Source organism: Stenella coeruleoalba (genome assembly GCF_951394435.1).
Source record: "Stenella coeruleoalba genome assembly, chromosome: 17".
NCBI classification, from domain to species: domain Eukaryota; kingdom Metazoa; phylum Chordata; class Mammalia; order Artiodactyla; family Delphinidae; genus Stenella; species Stenella coeruleoalba.
Genome location: NC_137163.1, coordinates 36,983,944 through 37,005,776, shown reverse-complemented (window position 1 = coordinate 37,005,776; position 21,833 = coordinate 36,983,944). Strand labels below are relative to the sequence as shown.

At 37.5% G+C, this 21,833-nt stretch overlaps 1 protein-coding gene across 4 annotated transcripts in view; it reads right to left on the bottom strand.

Moving 5' to 3' along the window:
- The window catches only part of STK3 (serine/threonine kinase 3), a 321,854-nt gene that overhangs the window by 139,542 nt on the left and 160,479 nt on the right, over positions 1-21,833 (bottom strand). For all 4 annotated transcript variants that reach the window (XR_013824586.1, XR_013824587.1, XR_013824588.1 and 1 more), the window contains exon 7: positions 2,286-2,423. Coding sequence is in view for 1 of the 4 variants with exons in the window: in XM_079901744.1 (XP_079757870.1) it covers positions 2,286-2,423 (138 nt within the window). In the remaining 3 variants the exon portion in view is untranslated. The remainder of the gene's footprint in view (positions 1-2,285; positions 2,424-21,833) is intronic.

The window sequence follows — 21,833 nt, the reverse complement described above, 5'->3', positions numbered from 1 at the left end:
CTTATGGGAACACAGAGGAACAACTAGCCTGAACAAAGATGAAGGCAAGGCTTTCTGGAGGAGTACCTAATTTGAATTAGAAACAGTGAGACAATGAGTAAAAAGAAGCCTGTTGGTAAAGGCAGTCTTTAAACTAGCAAGTGGGGGGTGGGAGAAACACCATGAAAAAAGGTATAGAGGATTGAAAAAGCATGATTTGTATAAGGAACTACAAGTCTATTATTTCAGTATTTATAAAGGGAAAAAAGGGGAGGTCAAGAAAGAGGTCAATTAAGAGGCCAGACGAGGATACCACATTATAACAGAGGGCCTCCATTGTCAACAACAGCACAACAGAAAAAGTTTTTAAAAATCAAGAAAACAATTATTCGCTCATAAGCACTATACAAAACCAGTTGCATTGTTTGCCCTTATTATAAAGAAAAATACTTGGGCCAAACCCAACTAGAAGCCAGAGGGTAACAGAGCTTGCTAATGTAGTTCACACAGGTCAACTTCCTGGGTAAAAAGCAGAATGGAGAAACGGTGACAAGTGGGGCTGGAGGACAAGTGGGATAAACCTAGAAGAATCCCTTAATCACTGTGTGACCTTCAGTGAATTATTGAACCTTTCTGGGCTTCGGTACTCTCATAAACAAAATTAGGAAATTTTACTAGAATAGTTCTTAAATGCTTTTCCACCCTAAAAACTCTAGGCTAAACACAGAATTTCTTTAAAAAGATTAGAAAAGATTATGGAAGAAAGACTAGAAAGAAATATTGGTTAAATTATCCAAAAACCAGAAATCAGATACATTTGGATTTACTTCATCATCATCAGATTTTGTACTATTTGTCCCACTTTTTCTGTTATTTCCCCTCCCTGCTTCTTTCTTGACTTCTTTAGGGCTGAATAATTTAGACAGTCAATACAATAACAAAAGCAATACATCCTTGATTTATGTGTTTAAAATTCCTTTGAAGTGCGGACAATATTTCAAAATAAATGTTTCAACTAAGTAACTTTTGTAAAGTAATATGTGCACATAACACAAAACCCAAAAGGCTCAAAGAGAGCCTTCAGCAAAAAGTAAGTCTCCATCCCACTCCTGTCAGCCATATAGTTACCTTCTCTGGAGGCAGTTTCTTGCTTATTTTTCTAGAGCTACTCCACGATAAGCATTGACATATGTATATATACATATATGTGTGTGTAGACGTGTGTATTTTGCCAATCACTCCCCTCGATGGACCTCAAATTGCTTGTTTATATTTATGTTGTTTCCAATCTTTTGCCGTTACATTGTTTTATGAAGACTTTTACACATATGTTATTTCATACATGGTTAAATTTCTCTGTAAAGTTCTAGAAAAGTAATTGTTGGGTCAAAGAATATACGGTGTTTTATTCTAGACAGATATTGCTAAATCGCCTTCCATGGAAATTAAGTTAAATTTTCGTAACAATAAACCTTACATTTAAGAGCCTGCTTCTTATATCCCTCAACAATACCTTTTTTAAAAACGGTACCTTGGAAAAATCACTTTTTATAACTATGTTTTTAATCCTTTTGTCACTTAACAAAAAGAATTATTTTCCAAATATCAAGTTTTGTTAACGTGTACACTTATCATAGCTTAGAGGTCTAAGCCAGTTCTGCTGGGAAAGTAAAGACTCACAAATACTTATTAGAAGTATTAAATTATTTCTATTTGCATTTAATGTCAAAGCAGATTAAAAAAAAAACCTCCTGACACTCTGGATACAAAGTCAAGTTGTAGAGGGACACTGACACTCTTCATTTAAGTCATCTTGTAACCAGTATTTATAACATGTGATCTTCACAAGGAGTTCAGGAATCTTGCATTTATGTATCTTATAGAGCAAAAAGTCAAAGAAGAAATGCTGGGTCAAGGAATAATACATCAGGAAGAAAAACATAAGAAACAGTAATAATGGAAACGAGAACTCATATCTGAAATGAGAACCCTATGGAAGTTTAGTTTTAACACAACTTTAGGAGGAAAGAATTGACAACAAAAATTAAAAAGGGGGGCGGAGAGAAGATTGAACTTGGAAAACAAAAAAAAAAAAATGAGAGAAAAAGAACATACAGGAGAAGAATGGTGTGTGTGTCTGTAGGTCTCTCTCTAAATCAATCCATATTTCTTGGGAGGTTTTCATCTTTAGAAATCAGTTAATGAAAAAAAAAAATAAATCAGTTAATGAAACTCAATTCTGGTCAATGTCAGAAAGCTAAAAGGTGTAAAGAAAATATCCTCCCCTTAGAGACACAAGCACTGACCTGTAAAAGTTGTGTTGCAGTAGCTCTCTGCTCAGGATTCTTCACTAGGCACTTTTTAACAAAATCGGTGAAATCATCAGACCAAAGTTCTGGCTTCCTGAATGTTGGTGGTGGGTTTGTGGGAATCATAAAAATAGCCTGGTAAAAATGAAGTATCCAAAAGACACGGTAAGAATCACAATAACACACCAAATAAACAAATCTCTTTATCTATCTTTTTATCAGACTCTAAATGTGAAAAACAAATTTAAGCTGTTCTAGCATTTCCAGTAAAATTGCAATTCAGGAAGCAAGCCCATCTGCTACTAATGTAATCACTTCCCATTAAATTTCCTCTATTTGAGTTGCAGCTCATTGAGCACATCATTCTTTATTTTATCATTTTTAATCAGTCTCCAAAGTAGACCGCATTTCTAACCCTTTTACCAAACTAAGGACATTCTCTGGTTAAACAGATATATCCCCCAATTTTGCTATTGCATGCCAGATTTGCTTCCCATTTCAGGTTTTTAGTACTGCTGTTCAGAATGCCTAGCAGCAGTCTAGCTTGCTTCTGCAATCCAGAATACTTAAGTATAAATATAATTACTGCTGTGATTTGAAATAATACTTGACAGAGGCAAGACTTTTATTTCTCTTTCTAAATATATGAGTCAGGATTCCGAATGAGAAGTTTTAAAGGTAATATATCACTTTATCACTAATGATTTAATTTGGTATTAATAACAGTACTAATGATAATACATTCAGAGAGTTCAAAATTCAAAAACTTTACAAAGTTTCTGTGTCATCTTGTCTTCATAGCTACCCAGTCACCTTTTTTTGACCGAGAGAATTAATCCCTAATGTTGTTAAGAAATCATTGTATGTAATGAACTAACTTCTCTCCTGGGCTCTAGAATAGTTCCTGATAAAACACCATCACTAAAATATCATTTTCTTTGAAAAGATATGAAAACAATAATAAAGTTAAAACAAATGTATCATGCACTCAACAAATATTAGCTATCATTTTCATTTCCACATAATGTTATAAAAAGACAAGAGACAAACAGCAATGACAAAAATTTTATAAAGTAAAATGAACTCAATCATATTATAACTAACTGTAGTTTAATAGGTAAGTTTAATTACACAATCAACACTACAGGTGACATGAGGAAAAAAATGGCTTTTTGGCAATCAATTAATATATGCATACACAGTATACAGACATGGGCCTCTCAAAGATGTATTCAGGGGTGAAGCATCCAAAAAACCCCTTTCTAGACTTTAGTATTCTCTGACTTTCCAGAAGAGAGGTGTCTGTCTCTGTTCTAGCTCAGTTTTTCACCTGGTTGCTGGTCCTCTTTTCTTCATGCAAATTTCATGTACCTGAACTTATGTCCCTTCTCCTTAATGCATAAAGAAAATAAAGACGGCAATACTACAAACCACAGAAATACTTAGAAACTAAGTGTTTTACCATTGAAAGAAACTCATCATAGCTATGTTTAAAACTTCTGTTCGTATATGGAGAAAATACCAAAACTGTAGACAAAGTAATAAAGATAATATATTCTTGGGGATACCAAGTTTAATGTATTCCTTTGGTATAATAAAACTGTTCTACTCTCCACTGAATTTTTACTAACTGTTCAAAAGCCATTCACAAGTATCACAGAATTTTTATAGCAAAAGACACATGAGAGATCATTTAGCTCAATCTTCTCATTTAACAGAAAAGGAATCAAAAGTCCAGAAAGGCTAAGTGACTTAAAATTTCAGACTAGCAAGGTATTCTAATGTTTCTACTATGTTTCAGGAAGGTGAGGTACAGAACAAAGAGGGGTACTCTATCTAAACAAGCAGTTAATAAGAGGACAGAGAGATGAGAGATGATGGTTCTGTTTTCAATGTATACATCTTCCCTGGTCCTCCTCTTTTACTTCCAAGTGAAGAAAGCATAAGCAAGTTTTAAGCCTTTAAGACAAGACAGTGACAGGAAAGATCTTAAAACCTATTATGGTCACAGCAGTGACACTAAAGTTGAAGCTCATTCAATGAAATACGAATGAGGGAAAGACTATTCAGTGGAGAAAATACAGTCTTTTCAACATATGGTGCTGGGAAGACTAGATATATTCACACACAATAAAAATGAATTTGGACTCTTACTTAGACCATATACAAAAATTAACTCAAATCAACAACCTAACAGTAAGAGCTAAAACTATAAAACCCTTAGAAGAAAACATAGGGGGAAAGCTTCATGACACTGAATATGGTAATGATTTCTTGGATATGACACCAAAAATCAAGGCAACAAAAGAAAAAATAAATTGGGCTTCATCAAAATTTAACAGTTTCAGGCATCAAAGGATATTATCAACAAAGTAAAGGGGCAACCCACGACAGACGGAAGGGCTGAACAAAATGTGGTGTTTATATTGTATATACACATACAATGGAATATTATTAAACCTTAAAAAGGAAGAAAAATTTGACACATGCTATAGCATAAACTTGAAGACTTCATGCTGACTGAAATAAGCCAGTTGCACAAGGACAAATATTGCATGATTCTTCTTATGGTGAGGTTCCTAGAGCAGTCAAGTTCATAGAGACAGAGAGTAGAATGGTGGTTGCCAGGGATTGTGAGAAAGGGGGAAGTGGGGAGTTAGCATTCAACAGGCACAGAATTTCAGCTGGGGAAGATGAAAAGGCTCTGGAGAGGGATGGTTGGTGATGGTTGTACGGCAATGAGAATGTACTTGATTTTATGGAACTGTATACCTAAAAAATGGTTAAAAGGGTTAATTTTATGTTTTGTATATTTTACCACAATAAAAAAAATGAAGGAGGGAAAATATAAAGCACTAATCAAGTTCAGGAATATTAGTTGAATGCCTGCTACACACAAAGCATGGTATTAGACATTATATGGAGTTCAAAGATGCAGCAGAAAATACCGTCATTAACCTTTAGAAACTTCTAACCTAGTCTGGTAATGAAAGAACAGTAAAAGATTTAAAGAATAGTACAATAATAAAAGAAATGATATAAGGCATCAAGGAGAGAGGTCATTCCCCTTAGAAGAAATAGCATAAGGAAAAGAGAGAGAGTGAAATAAAGCTATTGGCAGGAGCAGAGAACGAGCTGACTATCTTATAAGGGACTAAGAAATGATACGATTAGAAGGGGGAATGAACGATATGGAGTTTGGTCATCAAGAAAGTGCACAACTGAAAGAAGTCCTTTTTTCTGATGTGTGTGTGTGCATGTGTGTGTCTTATGTTTTTGCCTTTAATCAGAGTTTGTTTATGACCTAAGAAAAGGATTAACAAAAAACAAACAAACCTGGAGATACTCTAAATATGGAATAGAAAAGGCACTTAGGGGCTAGTGTAGATGTCCCAGGATGAGCAATAAAAAGTTTAAACTAGGATGGTATCTACAGGAATGAAACAGAAGAAATAAGGTATGAGACACTACAAAAGAAGAACCGAGAGTACATGCTAACAACATTGTTTGGGGGGCTAGAGAAAAGGAAAAACAAAAGCTTACTCCGGAATTCAAGAAATAAAAAATAGACACATTAATTGCACAGCATTCAGGTATTCTAACAGTTTACTACATCATTCTTCTGAGAGCCCTCAGAATATGCAGCAGTTTACTACAATGTGTTATCACTGGTTTCTAACTTGGAAAGTGAGCCAAAGGATCTTCTGTGGACAAAGCAATGAATATTCAATATCCAAATCTGCTGATTCTAGGGTAAGAGTTAATCTCTTTATTAGTGTACTCATCTTCTTTGAAAAAGAGAAAATCCTTTAATAGAACATTCATATACATCTTACATCATATTACACGTATGACACCTAAGGTAGTCCTTCAAAAGCAGTGTAGCCAGTTTTATGACACAATAAGCATCTACCAAAATACAAGTATGTACCAAGTATTTTCTGTGTGTTCCTAGGTTCTATTAAAGAAACAGCAAACTGATAGGCCACAAGCTAGATAGCATCAGTGGCTACCTTTTGTTCAGGCAACATCTAGCTCATACTCCCACAAGGTAAAAATCTGCTGGAATGGGAGATCAGCTCGTGCTTTGTGACCACCTAGAGGGGTGGGATAGGGAGGGTGGGAGGGAGGGAGACGCAAGAGGGAAGAGATATGGGAACATATGTATATGTATAACTGATTCACTTTGTTATAAAGCAGAAACTAACACACCATTGTAAAGCAATCATACTCCAATAAAGATGTAAAAAAAAAAAAAAATCTGCTGGAATCAAGCTGATAAGAGGAGGCCTATTGATGTATGCTCTCCCTTCTACATGGGCCCCATCTAGCCTGGCTCAATTATCTACTTTAGCTGATGGTTCCCATTACATATAACTTTGTGTTACAGATTCTAAAATAAGACACATATCTTGGGCCCACAAAGCTCACAGTCAAATGCGGGGGGGTGGGCGGGGGAGGAGGGAGGCAAGGAGGACTAACACATATGAAACAAACAGCAAAATATGGAGTGCTAGAAAATAAAATTCTTCTCTAAATAACCTAATTAAGCTCAGCTCCATAGCTGAAACAGAACATAATCCGGCTTTAAGGATGGGCAAAATGGGGTTAATATCAGCTGTGGCAAAAGGCACACAAAAACACCTTCTGCCTCAAATTAAAGAATAGAAGTAAATTTGAACTCTCATCTCTGCACAATAGTTCAAAGCACCTACATAAGCCCCTATACAGACTGACCTCAAACTGCAGGTAGATGATACGAGATTGTCTAGGTAAATGTTGTTCATCTGCACTTCTGTTAAATTGATGGATAACAACTCAGTGGTTTATGACCTTGAAGCTAATGCTCTCCTTTGAACTTTGAGCCAATGACTTGCAGTCTTATCTTCAGATAATCTTAACATATAAGGCTCACCTTAGCAGTAGCTATTAGAAACCCAAGGATAAAAAGCTTAACTCTAATGCTTATTTACCCAGTACTATCATAAAGTGATCCTAAAATGTTCACATTCTATTCCCAAACAAATACTGAACTGCATACAGTTCAAACAAATAAGTCTTAATATACGGTCTACCAAAATATAGAGACTCTAAAAATCTCCAGGAAAACCACTATACCTTTTATTTCCTTTTATTTTTTTTTTAAGGTTAGATAATCAGTAACAAACTGACAGATTTTTCTCACAGGCTTTACTTTGTTCAACTAATTTAACCTAATCATGAAGCAGAGAGGATTCTCTTGAGAATCTCCAGGCTTTGTATGAGTTGATTAGGTAATAGGCCCCTGCTGTAGAAAGTTTTGGCATTCGGTGTCTAGCCTTAAACTAACAATTCACGCCCTTCCTTGACACCAACCAAATCGCATGGACACACATTACAGCCATAAAATTTATCTTATCTCTAACACGGTTTTGATTGAAGAATGTTAGTACAATAAATGATATGATTATCTTTGTGTTTGTTTCTACACAATGTGTTGCTTAACTATATATTGAACCTCTGATTAAGTTTTAAAAAGAACTTCCCTGATCACAAGCAGTCTTAAGAAGCCAAGAAATATGAGCCCCTCAAAATAACGAATTATCATCATTCCTGGAATTTCATGCCTTAGACTTCAGGAGCACCCAGAAGATATGAAAAGAGCTGGAGCTGAGAAACGACAAAGCCTGAACTTTATAATCTCAATAGAGTGAGTCAACACATATATCTGAAGGTAGCTGGATTTGTGAATGTACAGAAGCAATGGACATGCTAGGATAACAAAGGAACCTGTGCCACTATTCAAGAACCTCAGGTACATGAGCAAAAGGTTATCTTCATAACAAACAAATGAGATAAAGGATGAGAGAGCACTTTATAAAACTGCAAAGAACTAAAAACAAATATAGCTGTTTCCTGATAGTGAACATAATATAGAGGTAGCAAGCTACTAAGTCAAAGTATATCATTCCTAGAAAGGATACATAGTAATAATATTTTTAAAAGACTATTACAAATAAGGTAGTGAACAGTACAATGGAATGAACCCTACGCTGGACTTAGGTCAGAAACATAGGCTTGAGTTCTAAATCACACCCTCTGACTGTGTGGTCTCAGTTTTTTCATATAAGTGAGGTGGTTGAACTAGATATTTTTCAGATTCCTTTTTGGGTCTGAAAGACTCTGGCACTCTATAACTGCCTAGCAATCTAGGAGTTAAATCCTAGCTAGACAAGTATTCAACTGCTGGTTAAAAAGAAGATGGAGGTGGAAGAGGACAGTGAGGGATAAAAAAGGCCTACTAGATGTTAATATAAAAATAGAAATCTAAGTTTTTATCACCACTCCCTTAAAAGCAACTTTAAATAGACAGAGGTTTGAAGACAATATGAAAATCTAGAGTGACCCTTGCTCTTAGGGTGCAGCTTCTACAGTAAGCCCGGGGTTAAAGTATTGCCAGCATGACCTCACAATTCACTCCAGCTCCAGTTGCAGGAATTTCAGTAATCATTAATCTGGCCCATAAAGGCCAATTTGCCTGCCGAGGACCCAAATTAAGGGAAGGGATGTAGCTGGTGCCCTGGCAGTCCAGGGTGAATAAGAGAACCAACTCTAGAGGTCTGAGCCAGCTCTAGATGGCACTTGGCTACCGTAACACCACCATTATAAGTAGCCATCTGACCTCTTTTACTTCTCTAAGCCTGTTTCCACATTTTAAAAATGGGAATAATAATAACAGAACAATAAGAAATACCTCACAGAGCTGACCTGAAGTTTAAATGGGTTAACACATGTAAAATACTTAGAATAGCACCTGTCACATTATAAATGCACAATAATGTTAGCTTTATTAATCCAATTCTACCACTGAGGGTCACTTAACTAGTTTATTCAAGATCACACAGCTAGTAAAGTAGCTGTCAAAACTAGAAATCAGATCTATCTGGCTCCTTACCTACTTCACACTATCTCCATGTTTCTATTAAATTTCTGCCACAGATAATTCTATTATAAGGTAAAGGCTCTGTAACACATATTCAGTCTCCAGAAAAGAAAATGCAAAGCTATTTATATAAAAACGATTATAGTTCACTTTCTGTAATTGTGGTAAGATGCAAATAAAAAATACCAAACAATTAAGAAATGGCTAAGTAAATTACTATATATCAACAAAATGGGGTAACATATTGTCATTAAAATGGAAAATGCATAAATTACAAAACCACAAAGAAATGTACTATTAAAAGAAAAGTGAATTTACAATAGCCAAGATATGGATGCAACCTAAACGTCCATTGACAGATAAATGGATAAAGAAGACATGATATACACACACACACACACACACACACACACACATATACACAATATGGAATACTACTCAGCCATAAAAAATGAAATAATGCCATTTGCAGCAAAATGGATGGACCTAGAGATTATCATACTAAGTCAAGTCAGAAAGAGAAAGACAAATACCGTATGATATCACTTATATGTGGAATCTAAAATATGACAGAAATGAACTCATCCACAAAACACAAAGAGACTCACAGACATAGAGAACAGACTTGTGGTTGCCAAGGGGGATGGGGGGTGAGGGAGGGATGGACTGGAAGTTTGGGATTAGCAGATGCAAACTAGTATATATAGGATTTATAAACAAGGTCCTACTATATAGCATAGGGAACTATATTCACTATCCTTAATAAACCATAATGGAAAAGAAAAAAGAATAAAATGGAAAGATATTCACAATAAAAAAAAGAAAAGTCAAAATAAGAAAATAAAACAACAGTACATAATGATTGCCTTCACATAAAAATGACAAGTACACAGCAATAAACATTGAAAGATGGTACAGAATCTCGAAAATTCAAAATATCAATTCACTGTCTACAAGACTGCATAAGATTCCTTTAAAATGTTTTATTATAAAGGCCACTATATATTCAACTTTTAAATATTATAATTATTACTGAACAAAGGCTTCATTTAAAACCACTGCTTAAGTTATCACCTATTTCAGTCTGCCTCTACAACCACCTCTCACAGAAGCACAATTTAAATTCCAATACCTCTGACTGCTTCCAGTTCAATCTTAATTGTCTTTCAAGGTTGAAATATAATATTCCTTTAATATAATTCAAAAATATCCATAAAACATGGCTACAGAAGAAATCAAAAGTGAACAGGGGCCAAAACTTAAGGAACTTTATAATTCCACCCTCTCTCAGATCTCCCAAGTTGGAATTCCTGTGTGCGATCAGCTCAATTAACTTTTATAAGGACATAAAATATACCCAAACCGGGCTTCCCTGGTGGCGCAGTGGTTGAGAGTCCGTCTGCCGATGCAGGGGACGCGGGTTCGTGCCCCGGTCCGGGAAGATCCCATATGCCGCGGAGCAGCTGCGCCCGTGAGCCATAGCTGCTGAGCCTGCGCATCCGGAGCCTGTGCTCCGCAACCGGAGAGGCCACAACAGTGAGAGGCCCGCATACCCCACACACACACACACACACACACACAATATATATATATATATATATATATATACCCCCAAACCTACAATATTAGAATTTATTCAAGAAGCTTAGAATCTAATGGGGTAGGAAAATGCATACCAGATCATTGCAATAAAATAGTGTAAGTGCTAAAATAGATGTGAACAATGGGCATTATAAAATGACTTAGCTCAAATTGATGTTCAGAGAAAAATGAGATGCTGAGTCCTAAAGAATGAATGAGTTAATGAGGCACAGAAAAGAGAACTGCATGTTCTAAGGTGTGAGGTCTGAAATACCACAGTGTCTATGACGGAAACTGACTTGTTCCACGTGTGGGGCAGGAAAATTACAAGATGAACCTGAAGCATCTTACTGGCCCTTAAAGGAAAAAAACAAAAACAAAGAAACACTTAAACTAATCAAGTCTATCAAAAGAAGTTCAAAACCTGTAGAACTTAGCTTCACTCATAATAGATTCTGATTTAATCCGATCTGAGGTGAGAACCAGGCACAGTATTTTTTGTCTCCCAAGTAATTCTAATGTGCAGCCAACACTGAGAACCACTGTGCTAGAACATAAAATACAAGGCAAAGAATTATCATACCACATACCTCAACTTCAGCACCTTCCACATTTTAACGTGGACTCCTGTTAGTTACAAACTCATTCTAAACGCTCCAGATAACATGGAAACTATCAATACTTTACAACCTAAACAGTGTCTATCACGTTTTGTATCCTCAACAGCATTAGGCATAGTTACTTCTGCAGAGTAAAATCTGAATCTATACTGAGAGTGTTGATATAAAAAACTGCAGTTAAATATGGTGACTTGAACACACTGACTTACCTCAACACCATTCCAAAAATCCTACTAAAGGACACCAGGAATTTTTTTTAAAGGCTTAAACTCCAAAGAGAGAAGGACAATAGCAAATATGGGACAGCAATAAAATTTTGGAAACAGAAAGGTAAATGGATGAGTCATACTAACTCAAAAGATCTGAAAAATCAGTGAGAAGCAATCAACTCCCACCACGAGGGGAAAAAATGGCTAAGAAATTGGAAGGACCAGATACATCTAAAGAAAGAGGACATCTGTAGCAATGAGCACACCTACGTGGCACCCAAATTTTAGTTTCTAAAATGCCACCCCCACTGAAAGAAACCAGTGCTCCTTGAAGAAACAATTTATTTCAGGGCTGGAACAAGGAAATTACAAGGTGAACCTGGGGTACCTTGTTGCGCCTTACTTTAGTAAGGAAGCATTCAAAGATTTATGAAATCATGTCAAAAGGCACAGGACTAGCCAAACAGAATAACTGAGCATCAAAATAGTAATAATAATGGCTATAATTGATTATAACATACTGAATAAGATGAAAATCAGTCTATAGTGATATTTTTTAAAGGGAGAGAGTTTTAGCAAAGCTATTCTTTATAGGAAAATACCAACTAGTAAATACACAATGATTGAATTACTTAGAAGATCAACATTTGTCACCCTCAAGGTACTGTAATGATCAATTCAGGCAAGGATCACCAGAGGATACTACTGCCAGCAAAAAGTTACTGGAGTAACCTTGCTTGCAAGATACAAAAGCACTACCCCCACAGACCACTTAATAATCACAAAGGAGAAGATGTGCCTTTACAATAGAGAGATCTGCTCATTATCACCTTAACTAAGTGATCAAACACTAACAGACAAACTGACAGTACGTGACTTCTGACGTGACACAATACGAAATACACATCACTACCTGTGAAATCCTTCCCCAAAACATATAACCTGAATCTAATCTACTGAGTACAGGCATACATTTTTTTTGTGCTTTGCCTTACTGCGCTGTGCAGATGTTGTGTGTTTTACAAGTTTAAGGTCTGTGGCAATCCTGCATGAAGCAAGTCTATCGGCACCATTTTTCCAACAGCATTTGCTCACTTCATGTCTCAGTGTCACAGTTTGGTAATTCTCGCAATATTTCCAACCTCTTCATTATATTACTATTATATTTGTTATGGCGCTCTCTGACTCTCTGACCAATGATCTTTGATGTCATTACTGTGACTTGACTTGCTGAAAGTTCAGATGAAAATTAACATTTTTTAGCAATAAAGTATTTTTAAATTAAGGTGTGTACATTGGTTTTTTTTTAGACATAATGCTATTGCACACTTAATAGACTACAGGATAGTGTAAACATAAATTTATATGCACTGGGAAACCAAAGAAATTCATATGACTCGCTTTACTGCAATATTTGCTTTATTTGGGTGGTCTGGAACCAAATCCATGTATCTCTGAGGCATGCCTGTACTGGAAATGTGGCTAGTGTAACTAAGAAACTGAATTTTAAATTTTATTTAAATTTAAATTGCTACATGGGACTAGTGGCTATCATATTGAACAGTGCAGATATAGAAAATTTCCATCATTGCAGAAAGTTCTACTGGATTGCCCTGCTCTAGATCTAATTTCCAGGTTATAGGAAAGTTAGGGAATAGAGGAAAAAGCTAAAAGACACTAATGAGGAAACATGAAGGCAAATCCAGATTACAGGAAATTCTCCCAAAAAATCCTTGCCCCACCCTTTCAAAAACTCAATGCCATGGGGAAAAAGGTGTGTGCATGTTGGGGGACAGAGAGTACGGTGCCTGAACTAGATTAAAAGAGGCCAAATACAATGTGTGTGAACCAAAGAAATGTGAGTATGAACTAAATAGTAGATTACGTTAGAAAATCACTGTTGATTTTCTTAGGTGTAATCGTGGTACTGTGGCTATGCAAGAGTATGTTCTTTCTCTTCGAGGATGTGTGCAGAAGTAAATGTTCAGAGATGAAGTATCACACACTTCAAACAAAAGATACACAGACAGACGGACAGACAGACAGATGAGAGCTAGCTAGGCAGGTAAGAGAGGAAGAAAGGGAGGAGAAAGATGGACAGCTGGATAGATGGCAGGTACAACGACAGCTCCCACAACCACACACACCCCAAAGATTCACAGGCCACATCCTAATCCCTGGAACTTGTGGATAGCTTACCTGACATGGCAAAAAACTTTGCAGATAGAATTAAATTAAGGCTCTTGATATTGGAAGATTATCCTGAATTACCTGGGCAGGCCCACTGTATTCACAAGGGTCCTTAAAAGTGTAAGAGGGAGGCAGAAGAAGAGAATCAGAGGGGGATGTGACTACGGGAGAATGGTCAGAGAGATGCAACGCTGCTGCTCTGAAGGTGAGGAAACGGGCCACAAATCAAGGAACAGGAGCAGCCTTTAGAAACCGGGAAGGGCAAGGAAACAAATTCTCCTCAAGAGCCTCCAGAAAGAAGGACAGCCCTGCCAACACTTCAGTTTTGGCCCAGTAAGACCTGTGTTGCACTTCTAACCTACAAAACTATAAGATAATAGACTTGTGTTGTGTAAGCCACAAAGTCTGTGGTAATTTGTTACAGGAGAAGAAGAAAACCACTACAGATAAACAGTTGGGAGTGGGGAGAGGAGAAAGGGACAGGAGAAGGGAAGGAAAGGGGAGGGGGAGGAAGGGACGGAGGGATAAGGAGAGAGAAAAAGAGAAAGAGAAAAAAGAGGAAGAAGTTGTCAGGCAATACATGCTAGTGTGGTAGTGCTACCACCATCAGTATGCTGCCTCTACCTTCCAGGCTACCTCACAGTCTAAGATGGCTGCTCAAACATGAGCTACCACGTGCTCACTCCAGACAGCAGGAAGGAAGCTGGGGGAACAGTCTCAGTCAGCACTCTTTACCCAGCTTTCCTAAAAGTCCAACCCAACACTTTTCTTTACATCTGACATCCAGAACTTACGTATGAAAGGAATGATGAGAAACGTAGTTTTTACTCTGAATAACAATACTTTTTTTTAGCCAAAATTGAAGGTTCTATTCCTAAGAATAGATGGCACTTAACAACGTCCACAGGTACACATTTATTTTGATGTATATTAGAAAAAAATAAATTGCACATAAAACCTATGATTTCAAGGATATTTTTTTCTTACTATATGGCTAAGAAAAAGAAGTGAATAAATTTAAAGTCAATTTAAGTAAAAAAATTAAGTTAACTACATGTAAAATAAAGAATTTGTCTGGTCTTTCTCCTGGATTCCTAAAAATCTTCAAAAACCCTTGGAATTTCCTGAGTGACAGGGTACCTTTGTTATACTAATGAGGTGACCCTGGTGGGCCCCAGATGGCTTCAGGATGGGCACTGATCACCAAAGAGATCAACTGTGTGATTAAAGGGTTAGGACTCTCAGCTATCTGACCTCTGGGGAGGAGCCTGAAGACTGAGCTCAAACATGCGGCTAATGATTCAATTGGGCCTACTTAATGAAACCCCGATAAAAACAGTGGACACTGAGGCTCGGTGAGTCTCTTGGTTGGTGAACACATTCACGTGCCAGGAGACTGACATGTCCTGATTTGATGAGGAGAAGTCACAGAAGTTCTGTGTTCCCTCCCAAACATTGCCCTATGAGTCTCTTCATTGGGCTGTTTCTCCTGATTTGTATCCTTTGTAATAAAACTGTAATCATAAGTATAGTGCTGTCCTGAGTTCTGTGAGTCATTCTAGCAAATTATCGAACCTGAGGAAGTCAAAGGAACTGACAAGTTTATAGCCAGTTAGTCAGAAGTACAGGTGACCTAGAGACTCCTGAAGTGCAGCTGGCATATGAGATATCAGCAGTTGTGTTGGAAACTGTGCCCTTTAACTTGTGGGGTCTATGCTAACTCCAAGTAGTTAGCACCGGAATTGTTGCACTACACCCAGCTGGGGTTAAAACAGAATACCAAAATATAGGTGGCATTCAAATATGGCAAAATATTGTGAAATTGATATAGGTTTATATGAGAAGTGCCTCTGAAGCAAAGGTGAAGAATGTTTCTCTATGGTTTTTCTCTACAGTTGTGGTTCTCAACATGTGGTTCACGACCCCTTCATGAAGTCACGGGGCCCATCAGGTCAAACTTATTTTCATAAAAATACTAAGACATTATTTTCATTTTTCTATGGACATTTGCACTAAAGGTGCAAAAGCAAAGATGGGTTAAAGTGCTAGAATCCTAGCACCAATCAAGACAGTGGAACCAAACTATGCTAGTAATCACCGTACTCTTCACTGCTATGCATTCACAGTTTAAAAAAAAAAAGTCACTTTTATTTAAGAATGTCCTTGATGAAAAAGAAAAAAACATTCAGTTTTTTAAAAATCTTAATATTTGAGTGCACATCTTTTCAGTATTCTTGTGTTGAAATGAGTAGTATGCATATACTACTTATGCTGCTACCAAAGTACAACGGTTGTCTCAATGAAAAAGCACACGTATGATTATGTTGCAAGTTAACCACCACTTTTTTGTGTGGAACATCATTCTTATTTAAAAAAAAAAACCTGATAGATAAACACTGATAATTCAGATTTGTGTATGTGGCAGGCATTTTCTCAAAAATAAACCAAGTGAGCCTATCACTTCAAGGAAAATACAGATAGTTTCTGGTACCCATGATAAAACTCAAGCTTCCAAGTGAAAATTCAAATTTTCAAAAACTTCTTTTACCATGAACTTAATAGCTTACAATACTTAAAAACTGTTCTGATGAGATTAGTGATACTGACAAATGTCATTTTCTGGTATTGTATAATACGTCAAAACGTGAAAGCTCTGCATTACTCAGTGAAGTAATATTATCTAAATGACTATCACATGATGTTACACAATCACACGTACGAAAAGATCCATTCAAAGTGCAAAACAGAATGATGGCTTTTACTGTAACAAAGTAGGAAAACTCACTACTATGGTTTCCAATTCTAATACTGAAACTAATGTTTACAAAACTACCATTGAGTTTTAGTGTAGTACCAAAGAAGAATATCTACAATTTTCAGAAAAAGATGATTAAAATGCTCCTCTCTCTTATCCAACTACATATGTGTGAGGACAGGTTTTTTTCATACACTTGATCAAAATAATGTATTTCAACAGAATGAGCACAGAATGTACTAAAATGCTTCAATACGGAAACAAACAGCATGATTACAAAATGGTAAGGAAAAAAAAAAAGAAAATCCTGAACAAAAGATTCATGAAATGTCACTTCCTATAATTTGACCATAAGATTAGGGAAATAAATTAATCATTAGCAGCTTTCACTTACCAGGTAAAAGAGCTTCTGGGACAAGAAGTTCACAACAATGTGAAATACTGTTAAAAGATCGGTATACTATTACGGAACAGCAGTAATACCTGGTTACATTTTGCCAAAATGAAACAATAATTCAAACCAATGCAAAGGAAATCAATAGCATCCAGCTATATCATATTAGGGCTAATGCTAGCATTTGTGGGGCCTGGAGCAAGAAAACAAAGACCCAAAGTCTACAGCTTGATTATCTTTTATTCCCACTTCTGATTCCTAGAATGCCCCAGTACACATGTCTCAGCTCCATTCCAACGGCCCCACCACCACATGCCAGCCCTGTAACAGCTATCTCTTGTCCACCTCTAGCCTGGTGCAGTCTGCCCTCCTGGGGACAATCCAAGGGAAGAGGCTTGCACAGGATCAGGACCACCTGGACAGGGAATTCTGGAATCCTAGGTACCCAGAGCATGATCGAGGAGGAAGGGGAAGACACAGACTCTGGCACAGGGTTATAGCATTGCCGGACTAGGGCCACAGTGGGGGCCTTCTAAAGCATGAGCTCTGGGCAGAGGCTCAAGTCACCCAGGTCTAGTACCTATGACAAGGCATCCTCAGAACCACCGTGACTACAACAAAAAAATAGTCACAATTTATCACCGAAGGGCAAAGACTAGGATGTATAGAATCTATGATAGTTAATCAAAACAAAGCAAAATGTAAAAAGGTACTGATTACAAACAACACATCACTCAATCTCCATTCATATCTAACAGCAATTGCAAAATTCAGGCAGAGAACCCAAACTGATACTAAGAACCAGGGTAAAACTAAACAAGCCAAAGACAACACAGAGCTCCTGTGACTGAATTAAGATAAAACAATAAGCTAGTCCTAGGTAACAAGGGTGTTATGCAATAATGCAGACTCTGGCCCAAGAACAGTATAATGCCCACTACAAATCAATTTAACAAAAAAAGTATTATAGAATGAAATCAATGTAATTTGAATAAGAAAAATTAATCAACAAAAGATATATCAAGAATAAAAAAGAAACACAATTGAAAATGTGGAAAATCTATGATCAGAAAGAAATAACAGACCAATTCAACCTGAACTTCAAAGTCTGCCACCATCTTCATTTCAGTTATCACTCACGTTGCATTTTCCGAGTATCTCCTTAAAACGCAGATCTGGAGACTGGTTTAAGATGGTGGAGTAGAAGGACGTGCACTCACTCTGGCGAGAGCAGCGAAATCACAACTAACTGCTGACCAATCACCGACAGGAAGACACTGGAACTCACCAAAAAAGATACCCCGCATCCAAAGACAAAGGAGAAGCTGCAATGAGACAGTGGGAGGGGTGCAATCACAATAAAATCGAATCCCATAACTGCTGGGTGGGTGACTCACAAACTGGAGAACAATTATACCACAGAGGTCCACCCACAGGAATGAAGGTTCTGAGCCCCACATCAGGCTTCCCAACCTGGGGATCCGGCAACAGGAGGAGGAATTCCCAGAGAATCAGACTTTGTAGGCTAGCAGGATTTGATTGCAGGACTTCGACAGGACTGGGGGAAACAGAGACTCCACTCATGAAGGGCACACACAGGGTAATGGGTGCATTGGGATGCAGCGGGAAGGAGCAGTGATCCTGTAGTAGACGGAGCCAGGCCTGCCTGTTGGTGTTGGAGGGTCTTCTGCAGAGGCAGGGGGGTGGCTGTGGCTCACTGGGGGGGACAACGACAGTGCCAGCAGAAGTTCGGGGAAGTACTCCTTGGTGTGAGCTCTCCTGGAGTCCGCCATTAGCCCCACCAAAGAGCCTGCAGGCTCCAGTGCTGGGTCCCATCAGGCCAAACAACCAACAAGGAGGGAACTGAGACCCACCCATCAGCAGAAAAGCAGATTAAAGTTTTACTGAGCTCTGCCCAACAGACCAACACCCAGACCTACCTACCACCAGTCCCTCCCATCAGGAAGCTTGAACAAGCCTCTTAGATGGCCTCATACACCAGAGGGCAGACAGCAGAAGCAAGAAAAACTACAATCCTGCAGCCTGTGGAACAAAAACCACATTCACAAAAAGACAAACAAAATGAAAAGGCAGAGGACTACGTACCATATGAAGGAACAAGATAAAACCCCAGAAAAACAACTAAATGAAGTGGAGATAGGCACCTTCCAGAAAAAAAATTCAGATAAATGATAGTCAAGATGATCAACCTCAGAAAAAGAATGGAGGCAAAGTTCGAGAAGATGCAAGAAATGTTTAACAAAGACCTAGAAGAATTAAAGAACAAACACCTAGAAGAATTAAAGAACAAAAAAACAGAGATGAACAATATAATAACTGAAATGAACACTACACTAGAAGGAATCAAAAGCAGAATAACTGAGGCAGAAGAACGAATAAGTGACCTGGAAGACAGAATGGTGGAATTCATTGCCAAGGAACAGAATAAAGAAAAAAGAATGAAAAGAAATGAAGACAGCCTAGGAGACCTCTGGGACAACATTTAATGCACCAATATTTGCATTATAGGGGTCCCAAAAGGAGAAGAGAGAGAGAAAGGACCCGAGAAAATATTTGAAGAGATTATAGTCGAAAACTTCCTTAAAATGGGAAAGGAAATAGCCACTCAAGTCCAGGAAGTGCAGAGAGTCCCATACAGGATAAACCCAAGGAGAAACATGCCAAGACAGACAGTAATCAAACTGACAAAAATTAAAGATGAAGAAAAATTATAATAATAATATAATATATATTATTATTATTATTGTAAAATAGGTCACTCCAGATTTCTGAGCCCCACATCAGGCTTCCCAACCTGGGGAACTCCAGATTGCCACTCCAGATTTCTTTTGATTTCCATTTGCATGGAATATCTTTTTCCATCCCCTCACACCGGTTAGAATAGGCATCATCAGAAAATCTATAAACAACAAATGCTGGAGAAGGTGTGGAGAAAAGGGAACCCTCTTGCACTGTTGTTGGGAATGTAAATGGATACAGCCACGATGGAGAACAGTATGGAGGTTCCTTAAAAAACTAAAAATAGAAGTACCATATGACCCAGCAATCCCACTACTGGGCATATACCCTAAGAAAACCATAATTCAAAAAGACACATGCACCCCAATGTTCACTGCAGCCCTATTTACAATAGCCAGGTCATGGAAGCAACCTAAGTGTCCATCGGCAGATGAACAGATAAAGAAGATGTGGTACATATATAAAATGGAATATTAGCCATAAAAAGGAACGAAATTGGGTTATTTGTAGAGATGTGGATGGACCTAGAGACTGTCATACAGAGTGAAGTAAGTCAGAAAGAGAAAAACAAGTATCGTATATGAACCCATATATGTGGAATCTAGAAAAATGGTACAGACGAACCCGTTTGCAAGGCAGATATAAAGACACAGATGTAGAGAACAAATGTGTGGACACCAAGGTGGGGGAAAGCGGGGTGGAGGTGTGGGCTGAATTGGGAGACTGGGATTGACATATAAACACTAATATGTATAAAATAAGTAACGAATAAGAACCTGCTGTATAAAAATAAAATAAAATTCAAAAACCAAAAAAGAGAAAGAAATAACAGATCTCAGGCATTTAACTTGACATTTAGAAATTAATGGTAAATTTTAGAGAAAAGAAAATCTGTCAGCACAGCCCCTCAACCTTGCCTAGAGAAGAGAGTGACTTAATCTGCTGCCTTGGTCAAACATGTGAGCCAAATAAATAAATTTAAATCATCAGATTCAACCAAAACTTAGTGAAAATGATAAAAAATATTCATGTATTTGTTTCTGACTCCACATTCTTTAAGGAAACTTTGGCCAGTGGGTCTCAACACTGGCTACATACTGGGTTTTAAAATTTTCTGATACCCTGGACCCAGCCCAAAGAATCTGATCTGGAGGGGCCCTACATATATTTTTTTAACTCCCCAGATGAGTCTAAGATATAGCCACGGTCAAAAGTCACTGTATGAAGTAAACAGTATCTATTTCCAAACCCCCACTACTCTCAGCACAACTTAGGGGTTAGCATGAAAAAATACCATTTTTAGAGACTGAGAATTCATAAATAAAGGAAGGAAAAAAACTATGAAAACTCACTAATTCAGGGGCCAGCACCAGGCAACAACAACCAAACTACTTCCTTTCCTAAATATATATAGATAGAGATAGAGATAGAGATAGAGATAGAGATAGAGATAGAGATAGATAGTCAGATATATACATTTGTATTTTATAGTTTTTATATTTTACCTAAAATTCCATCAACTAGAAAGGCACTGCCATTTAAAAACTATGTGTAACTTCTGCTTCCAGGAAGATGGGGTAGATATACTTTCTCTATTCCATCCATTAAGTACAACTAAAAACCATGGACATTATGCATTAAAAAAACATAAAAAGACTTCAAAAGGTGGAGAGAAAGTAGACAAGCTAGGGACCTTGAGAACCAAGGAGTATCAGTGGTGAGTTCCCAAGTTTTCTATTTTCCTCATTTGTCCCAGACACAGAATATGCCGAAGTCAACAACCAGGAAAAGCCAGTAAGTACAAACAAAACACCAGGGAAGGAGCAGCCTAGCAAGAAAAAAAAACTTTAGAGAACCCCTACTCTACTTCAGCCAAATATTCCAGAAAAACAAAAACAAAACCAAAAAACTGTAGTCTTATTCTACCCATGCCAGAAAGGCTGGCTAGGCAATCGAAACTTTGACCCTCATGAGTCTGTAATGAGGAATCACAATACTCCCACCATGGAAGTGTGTCACAGAAGTTCAAGTAAGAAGCCAGGACTTTAACCCCTCTGGAGGCTATCAAGACAGTTCCACTATCCTTCCAGCGGTGTCAATGGAGACCATATAGC